Source organism: Saccostrea echinata, unplaced genomic scaffold (assembly GCF_033153115.1).
Source record: "Saccostrea echinata isolate AGI-Se365-2 ecotype Australia unplaced genomic scaffold, CSIRO_AGI_Sech_v1 ptg000047l, whole genome shotgun sequence".
Taxonomy (NCBI): Eukaryota; Metazoa; Mollusca; class Bivalvia; order Ostreida; family Ostreidae; genus Saccostrea; species Saccostrea echinata.
The window spans coordinates 15,267,444-15,277,500 of NW_026889796.1; the positions used below are offsets into that span (position 1 = coordinate 15,267,444).

Sequence of the window (10,057 nt, forward strand, 5' to 3'; positions counted from 1 at the left end):
TATTTTTAGTAACCATGGTAACACCGTTCATTGAAATCAAAAACCGATAAATAGAATTATGTATCTTAGTGTAATCTACTTGGGTGCCAAGTTATACTGAAATCAGACCAAAACTGTAGGAGGAGAAGCATTTGAATAATTGTTTACAGACAGACGGACGGACGACGGACAACTTACTATCGCATAAGCTCTTCTGGTCTCTGACCAGTAGAGCTAAAAACTATCCTTGCCCATAACTTTTGATTGATTGGAGCTATGGCTTTCATATTTTACAGATGTATTCCTTGTTATAAAACCTTTCTTTAAGTACCAACATATTTAACCTCTTGACTTTGACCTTGCAGTTTGACCTACATTTGCAAAACTTTAACTTTGGCCAAACTTTTGAACTGTTGGAGCTTGGGCTTTCATACTTCACATGTATATACCTTATGATAAGACCTTTTTCATGGGTACAAATATTTTCAACCTTTTGACCTTGGAGTATGACCTACTTTTAAAAAAAATTAACCTTAGCCATAACTTTTGAACAGTAAATGCTAGGGCTTTCATATTTCACGGGTGTATTCCTTATGATAAGACCATTCCTTGTGTACCAACAATTTTGACTCTTTGCCCTTGACCTTGGAGTTTAGCCTACTTTTGAGAAAAAAACTTTAACCTTGGACATAATTTTGGAATGGTTATTAGTGATAGGGATTTCATGTTTTTCAAATTTAGTAGAAGCTCATTGTTTTTTTTTATATTCATGTCAACAGTTTGACTGCTTAATATACAGTAAAGAACATTTTAACGACATCATCAAATATGATTGTTCAATCCCACTCCTGATTTCAATTTTTCTGACTGATTCTTGGCTATCTTTCAATTTTTTCTATCACTTTTCATTCATTTAATTTTAAGGAATGAATTTAATAACAACCTAATTTGTAAGGTAAAAAATGGGTTGGGGCATTTTACACTTTATAAACCGCAAAGTGGTTTATAAAAAAGCGTAAACTGTTCCAACCCACTTTATACCATATAAATTGGGTAGCTATTAATTTCATTCCTTATAATTTAATTTTCATTCATTTAGTGTATGAAAAAAAGATTACTGCCTTTAAAATGAATTCAAATTGTACAAAATTTGAATGTAACGTCAGGCAGATCGATACGTTTTTGAAGCAAGTCTTTGTGACATAGGCAGCCCAATTTATACCATATAGAATAATTTTTTTATCCAATCAAATACTGCTTTACAACCAAAATTAAATTATTGGCACTTCAAACAGTTTGAAATGTGATTGAGAAAGATGATACAAATTGAATTATTTTCTTTACTTTAAATACCTCATTGACAATTATTTTTCAATAAAAAATAAATCAAGATTATAAGCAACATTGTAATTATGAGGTTTTGGTATATATATATTTATAGAGACATCTTTGAAGCCACCGTAATTATTAATCTAGGCCCAATAGAACTAATGTAAATATTTATTATCACATTACATGTGCAAAGAAAATATGGACATTATTCTTGCATTTATTAATTACCATTTAGATATCACCCTATATCTTGAATGTCTTTTTTTTTTTTAAAGTGCATGCTTCCTCCCTCTCCTATCCTCAGCATAGACTTTGGGTAATTTATGTAAAAGTAATAAGGTAACAAGGATAGCCTTGAGTGTCATTAAAGATGATGAACATTGAAGGATTGTTGACATTATCCACAACAGAATCGTACAGGATATGGGACTGCTGGCCAGCTTTGGTTGGAGGCACCCTCATTCCCCCTCTTCCACCAGTGTATTCCCCTGTCAGCACTTTACACAGGTACATTCTCTTGTGACCACTGGGATCTGGTTTAGAGTAAGTATTAGAAGCTGAGTAGCCGGCATTGACCGCAAAGTAAACTCCCTCTCCATAAGCTGTAGCTGTGGATTAAAATAAGAAAGCAATGTAATATAGTTTAATATCTGTACCAACATCATAGGTGTAATCATTGGACTAATAATTCCATGAAATAATCTTCCACTAAGTGCACCAAAATATAATTTTGGTATAGCCATCAATTCTCCTAAACAATTTTGATTATATAAAAGGTAAAATATTTAGTGGGATACAGCGTAAGCAAGAATTCTTTTCCAGTATTCAATTTATTAGATACCAATTGTGCAAAAACAAGCTACAGTTTCAGGAAATTTATGGTGAAGGGTAAAAGTTTATTTTAGACATTATCTAGATCAATTTGTAACAATACATAAACAATACATAAATGTTACCCAGACCTTTGACCTTTAACCTCAAAATCAACAAGAAGTCTGTGAGCCAATGCTCACTAGTAATACCCCCGCTTTGATGTGAATATACATTCTAATGTGAATGTACACAAGTTCAGTTATAGACAGACACAAGGATGAAAAAGAAGTTGACATCAGATTCTTACAAAAATGAATCTCATTATATTGCTGGCCTAAACAAAGAGTGTGCTAAAATTTCAAGCATCTGCAATCAGTAGTTGCTCAGAAAACTGCGACCAAAATTTGTTCTGAATGGTACAGACAGATGCACGGATAAACAGGAAGTTGACATCGGATTCCTACAAAATTAATCCCAATATATGGCATGCCTAGGCAAAGAGTGTGCTAAAACTTCAAGCATCTGCAATCAGTAGTTGCTCAGAAAACTGTGACCAAAATTTGTTATGTATCGTACAGACAGACACACGGATAAATAGGAAGTTGACATCGAATTCATACAAAAATGAATCCCACCATATGACATGCCTAAGCAAAAAGTGTGCTAAAATTTCAAGCATCTGCAATCAGTAATTGCTGAGAAAAATGTGACCAAAATTTGTTATGTATGGAAGGGACAAACGCACGGATAAACAGGAAGTTGACATCAGATTCATATAAAATTGAATCCCACCATATGGCATGCCTAAACAAAGAATGTGCTAAAATTTCAAGCATCTGCCGTCAGTAGTTGCTGAGAAAACTGTGATAAAAATTTGTTATGTAAGGTATGGACAGACACATGGATAAACAGGAAGTTGACATTGGATGCATACAAAAATGAATCCCACCATATGGCATGCCTCAACAAAGTGTGTGCTAAAATTTAAAGCAACTGTGATGAGTAGTTTCTGAGAAAACTGTGACGAAAAATTTGTTACAGACAGACAGACACACAGACAGACAGACAGACACACAAGGGTAAAACAGTATACCCCCCTCTCCTTCCGAGCGGGGGTATAATAAGGTTTTTCTTAAGTTAGAGGTAGTCATCACCTCAACTTTCATTGCAAATGCTCCAGAAAACTAAGTTATCGGCTGAAAAACATTTTATGCATTACATGAATTTCTTATCCTGGCCTTTGAAGTCATAGTGAGTTATGACATAAAATTCACTGCAGAAGCAAAATGACTTTTAGAGATATCATCTGGAAACTGAAATATTACAGGCAGAATGAGAAACAGATGGATGGACAGACTCAAATCAATATGCCCAATTTTTGGCAAAATTAAAGCAGGGGAAGAGGGGCATGAAAGAACATATGATACATTTTTAATCATATTAAAGATTTAAAATCTGTTTCAAAGCTTTAATTTTTTTAAATAGTGTACACCAATACAAAAACTGTATTCAGCTGCAGTTTTACCATTTCTTCCACAGTAGCTTCTGTTAAAGCCAAGAGAGTTGATACTATTAACTGCATCAGGAGCAGTTCCATGCCAGAGTTCTCTCTCATTCTGTGTGCTGGAGGAATTCTGGGTATCCAACAACTTCTTTTTGGCAACATACTGCTGGTATAGCATCTTGTTCTGAATTCTCTCCAACTATAAATAAATTAAACTATCATAATAAATAAAAATTACTATATACTTTATGCCTACATGTATACAGTCATGTAGATATTTCAACAAAAATGTATTATACAATCCATATTAATACTTAAAAAGTTTAATAAGGCTTAAAAATGTAGACATCATCATTGGACGACCTGAATAAATACACAGCATTTATTCCTGTTGGCAAGTAAATTATTCCAGTTTTTGTACTTCTAAGAAAATTGCAATTTAAAAGTACTGTTGTATAGTCCCCAAACTCCCGCCCCCAATCCCTTGGATTTTCAATAGATCAATATTTTCAATATTGCAATATCCATATTCACAGATCCGAGCCTATATTCTGATGTCGAGGAATCAAAAAATGAACTTTCCTTGACCTTTTCAAGAAGACTATGTAAAAGTTTCAAAGGGACAGGATAAAGTTTGGTGCGAATATGATGTAGACCTAACTGTTCATTTACGTAAGGTAGTAATGAATCAAAAGAGACATTGTGTATTAAAGGTTTATTGTAAGACCGATGTCCATGACTACGCTTACGTCTCTGCATGTGTATGGTTAAAAAGTCCCATCACATTTACATTGTTACACTGTGGACTGGAAAGATTTCCAACACTATCGACATTGCCATTACATCCATAGGGAAAGGCTGTCCCTAGTAAACAGTGTTAACATTGTTTTGCTTCAAATCAACCATGGTAGTTACTGTAATATTTTTTTTTAAATCTACATCTATGTCTTTCACAAAGGTTTCCTCTAGAGTGAAATTGTCAGATACGGCTCCATTAACATATCTTCCGTACTCAGAGTAGAACTAATAAGTATATAGAGAAGCTGAAAGGATGTTGCAAAATCAAAATCTGACTCATTAAAATTCTTAAAATATGCCTGGTAATTTAAAGACTTCCTGATGATTTGGACATATTTCTGCAACTTTCGGAAAAAATCTATTTTTTAAACAAGAGGCCCAGGGGCCACATCACTCACCTGAGCACTCTGGGCTAGGAAACAAAAATCAGTTCATTTTTGAAAAGTTTGAATATAAAAGTGGTTGGGGGGGGGTGATTTTAACTAACTTGAATATATACTTCATAGGGATGTTTTTGAATTAAAATGACACATAAAAACTTAGAAGAACAAAACCTGAGAATGCTTCCATTTAAATGTGACGAATCATGGCTTTGCTATGCTGTTCTTGAAAAATTGAGAAATTCTTGAATTTAATATTGAGGTTAAATGAAGGTTTACAGAAAAATAATAAATTGATTGTAAATGAATAGTTTGGAGGAAAGAAACATTCCAATCTTATGCTTGTTGTTCTCTGGGAAGATTTTTTTCCTCTCATCTATTCAACATCATCTTATTTATCCAGTGCATGTTGTAAGTGCAGTCCAAATTGCTTTATCCTTACCTTAACAATATTTCGTTTGCCTACTTGTCCATGGAATCTGTCAATAACACTAGAATATTCTGGGGTTCCAGATTTAACTTGGACAACCACAAGGTTTTCTTCCTTCATAGCTGTCCACTCTGGTGGAGGCTCAAATGTTGAATCTGTCAGAGATGTGATCATATACATGTTTTATTCTAATAAACAAAGATTATGTGGAAGTGTACTTCAAATACATTTAATGCATAAGGTGGCTAGGTAAGAAATCCACATAAGACTGAAGAGAAATTGTGATTCCATAGAACTATGACCCCGTTGAAGAAAATGCATTTACAGTAGGTAGGTGCATGTACATCGGTCAAGGTCAGAATATTTACCTGTATTTACAATATTTTCAAGCCAATTAAGATTATTTATCCCCCCTCCCACCCCTCCCTGAATCAAATGAACTACCCTTATTAAGAGTGATGTTCACTGCCCTACTGTACAATTTTCTCCTTCTCCACTTCTTGGAATGTAACTCATTTATATATCAAAGCAATTTACTTTATACCTTTGATTTTGTCTCTCCTAGTCACCGTTGTGACATCTTTAGGATCATCACTCGGGAATTCCTCCATGTTGTTGAAGTTGATCGTATACTCCGTCCCTGCTTGATCTGTAAACTTTACATCTGGCTGTTTGTTGCGGTAAGCTTTCTCCACTAGTAAGTTTATGTTCTTTGGGTAATCACACAACTCATTCTTGCCATCACCATTGTCAACAAAGTACCATTGCACAATGTCCGAGACCAGTTCAGCCTCCATAACTGCCTGTTTATTGCGATCAGCATCTCGAAGTAAATTGTGAACATAATCAGTTGCTTCCATCAAGGCATCTTTGGTTCCATGAACCGTAACAATTCCTTTAACTTGATCAACTTGAACATCTACATCAAATCTGCTCTCCAAATTTTGCAAAGAATTCACCTAAAAAATTGAATTACAAAATTTTTAATTTTCCATGTACTTTTCAAGAAGTTATATAGGTTATTTAGCAGAAAATGAAGGTATGGAAATACATATTGTTTGATGCATTTCTTCGACAACAAATATCACATATTTGTTGAATTTTTCAACTCGCATAATAATCATATTAGGTTATCAGAGATTACAGAGCTCACCTCAATGTCTTTAAGTAAGGCAAAGTCCCAAACTAAACATAATCTAGTAGTGTGCATTCCTAGATACAGCATTTATGCAATTTTGGTCTGACAGGGCTTGCAGTTATTTGGGAATGGACTTATCTAAAAACTTTAAACTAGTTCACTCATCCAGAAAATTAAGTCAAATTCAGCATCTAAAGCAAGTTAGTGAGTGTTCATCCTTTGATGCTTCATTCATGTAAGCTTGGCTCATTCCAATTTTTCTCTATGTTTAGCGTCTGCGGAGGAATTTGAGGTTATGAAATTGAAAACAAACACAAATTAAAATATAAAATTACAAATATTTGAAATGCAATTTGCTCTTTTGGGTTCGGTATCTCTCTTTTTTTAAGTGGTGTACCAAAATATTTTTGTTTCAATAAACTAGTAGTTTTATGTACTAGTTGCAATACGAAGAGAATTCTCAAATGATGTTGATGATAAATTCTAGAATTGCGCTCAAAATGCTCTGTTTTTCCTTTTGGTTTGTGTGTTTTTTCTGGATAAAAAGATAGGTTTTTGAATTTAGCGTGGACCCTAAACAAAGAAAAAACTTGGAATGGCCTAATGGATCTGCCCTAAAAACTTCAACCTGGTCACTCATCTGGAAAATGTAGGTCATATCCAGAATCTGAAGCAATACTGGTGGTGTGCATCCCTTGATGTATCACCCATTCAAGTTTGGTTAAGATAGGCCTTATAATTTCTTGGTCACAGACTTGCTAAAAATTTTAACCTATTCACTCCTGGAATATGTAGGAGAGATCCAGTATTTGAAGCAAATCTAGTAGTGTGCATCCTTAGATGTATCTTCAGTGCAAAGTTGGTTAGCAGAGGGCTTATAATCACTTTAGAAAGAACCTGCTCAAAAAATTTTAACCTGTTTGCTTATCTGAAAAATGTAGGTCAAATTCAGCATCCGAAGCAAGCCTGATAGTGTGCATCCTTTGATGTATCATCCATGCAAGTTTGGTCCAGGTAGGGTGAATAGTAACTTTAAAATGAACCTGCTCCAAAAACTTTAATCTGGTCATTCATCCAGAAAATGTAGGTCAAACCCAGCATCTGAAGCAAGCCTTGTAGTGTGCATCCTTAGATGTATCATCTATGCAGGTTTGGTCAACATAGGACTTATAGTTACTTGGAAATGAGACCTGCTCCAAAAACTTAAACTGCTCCAAAAACTTAAACCTGCACCAAAAACATTAAACTGGTCATTCTTTAGCTGAAATTGCAGCATCTGAAACTTTGACTGGTACAAAGAAACATACAAAATGTACATGTATAAGCATCTTCCATGCATTTCTGATTAATACAGAGCATAGAAGTACTTGAAAAGAAAACTGCACCAAAAACTTTAACCTGGGACACTGACACCGAAGGTATTACATAAGCTCCCCCAACTTAAAAGTAAAAATTAATGACATAGTTAGTTATTGATATACCAAAGATGCATGTGTGTTTGTGTGGGGGGGGGGAGGAGGGGGATCAAGAAGCACCTCAGTATATCAATTTAACATCATGCAATTTCCGGGAAAAAAAATACATATAATAGAATTTAGAAAATGTGTAAAATTGTAAACAAGAAGAGGCAAAAAAATATGAATCCCACCAAAATTTAAAAAAAAACAACCTGTAAATAAGAAAATTAGATTTGACAGACATAAACATATATACTACTAAAACATAAGCTTGTAAATTTTACTGTTCCTATTTCTCATGAGCCACAACACTCACCCAAATCACGTTGGCATTGAGTCAAAAATATAAACCAGCAGTCTCTGACAAGACTGTAGCTCTACTGGTGTGTACTTATAATAAAGAAAGGTGCATCTTTGTATAGTCTACTTGTATAAAAGTCTAATCAGAGACCAGAACTGTAGGAGGAGTAGAATTCTGAAAGAATTTCAAAGAAATTTCTATTTTTCAAAACCATGGCAATTTTGTTTGTCAAAATCAAAAACTGATATGAAGAATTATGTACATGTATCTTGGTAAAGTCTACTTTTGTAACAATTCTTATTGAAATTTGACCAAAACTCTATGAGTAGCAGCATTTTGAAAGAATTTCACAGAAATTTCTATGTTAAGTAAACATGGCTTTGTTTGTTGAAATCAAAAACTAGTATACAGAATTATGCACCATAGTATAGTCTATTTGTGCACCAAGTCTTATTGAAATTGAACCAAATCTGTAGGAAAAGAAACATTTTGAAAGAATATTTGTATCAAAGAAATTTCTATTTTTAGTAACACTGACAACACTGTCAAAATCAAAAACTGACAAAGAGAATTGTATATCTTGGTAAAGTGTACTTGTGTACTAAGTCTTCTTGACATTAAACCAAAACTGTAGGAGGATTAGCATTTTCAAAAATTGTTTACAGACAGACAGTTTTAGACAGACAGACAGGCAATAAAGATCTTACCAATGCACAAGCTCTTCTGGTCTCTGGTCTCCAGTTGAGCAAAAAATTAACAGATGCATGGCGAACAAGCTTCAACCAGTAAAGCTCATTTGAGCCTATGGCTCAGGTGAGCTAAAAACAGCCACTTTTCATATCTGATTCATTTCTGCAAAGTTCAGTATCTATTGAAGTAGTGTAGTTCAGAAGGTAGAGAAAGGATAAGAGATAAGTTAGAAGAGACAACCATTAACAATAAAAACCTGTGCTTTAGAAATTTGACAGATGATGGGGTCATTGAATTCTTTAGTGTTGAAATCCTCATCCAGTAGGTTCTCAAGTTTCTTGACTGCTGCATCAATGTTTTTCTCATCATCAGCAAAGATCACAATTACAATTGATGATTGATCATCAGGTTTGTCACCAAACACTGGTCTCCAGTGTCTACCGCCATCTGGCTTTCCACCTCCACCTTGTCAATTAGGAAATCAAATTATGCTTAGAACTGTCCTATTTTTATATGCTTATCTTATAAAATGAACACTCTCCTAAAAATATAAATGCCATTATTCTGTATTGGATTAATTATTTCAAACCAATAAAGAGCCCTACCAAGGCCTGCATAATTCTTAAATTTTTCCATCCATCCTTTTGGTGTGGCTCCTTTTGACTCAAAACAATTCTGCATGGCTATGATGAATTTTTGGGTCATTTGCTGTTCATAGATAATAATATGAACCTCTGATAGATTCTTCACATCTGTACAAATTTTGTTCAAGCCCCCAAAGACTTCCTCTGCAAATTCTTCTATTGTTTGCTGCTGATACCCCTGGCCTACAAAATATAATTTTATAACAATGATAAAATTGGTTTATTGTATGTTGGTTCATATCCCATTGGAAAAAATTTTACATTCATATGCAGACATCACCTGCATTAGGTGAAGTACCACACATTTGACCTATGCATGGCCATAAAAGTATGGGAACATTATCTACTGTAATACAAGACCTTGGTTTTAAGACCCCTGACTGACTTCTAGTGCTGGGCACTTGGTAAAGGAACAGTCACAACCTTTGTTTAAATGTCTTCAGAATCGAACCCAGGAGAAGGGTTGTGGCCCAACCCTTCTCCCAGGGACCACAATTTGAACAAATTTGAGTTTGTATTAACTGAGGATGCTTGTATATTATATGACTTACATGTATAATGGTCTTATTCTTATTCAAGATGATAATTAAA

General features: G+C 34.3%; 1 protein-coding gene across 2 annotated transcripts in view; it reads right to left on the minus strand.

The window, feature by feature from the left end:
* Nucleotides 1-1,611: 1,611 nt before the first annotated feature.
* Nucleotides 1,612-10,057, minus strand: part of LOC133202592 (protein mono-ADP-ribosyltransferase PARP14-like) — a 35,032-nt gene continuing 26,586 nt past the window's right edge. For both annotated transcript variants that reach the window (XM_061338431.1, XM_061338430.1), the window contains 6 exons: nucleotides 9,428-9,649; nucleotides 9,079-9,287; nucleotides 5,781-6,195; nucleotides 5,249-5,391; nucleotides 3,650-3,827; nucleotides 1,612-1,919 (listed from right to left, as the gene is read on the minus strand). In XM_061338431.1, coding sequence (XP_061194415.1) covers nucleotides 1,633-1,919; nucleotides 3,650-3,827; nucleotides 5,249-5,391; nucleotides 5,781-6,195; nucleotides 9,079-9,287; nucleotides 9,428-9,649 — 1,454 coding nt within the window. In that variant the 3' untranslated portion in view covers nucleotides 1,612-1,632. The remainder of the gene's footprint in view (nucleotides 1,920-3,649; nucleotides 3,828-5,248; nucleotides 5,392-5,780; nucleotides 6,196-9,078; nucleotides 9,288-9,427; nucleotides 9,650-10,057) is intronic.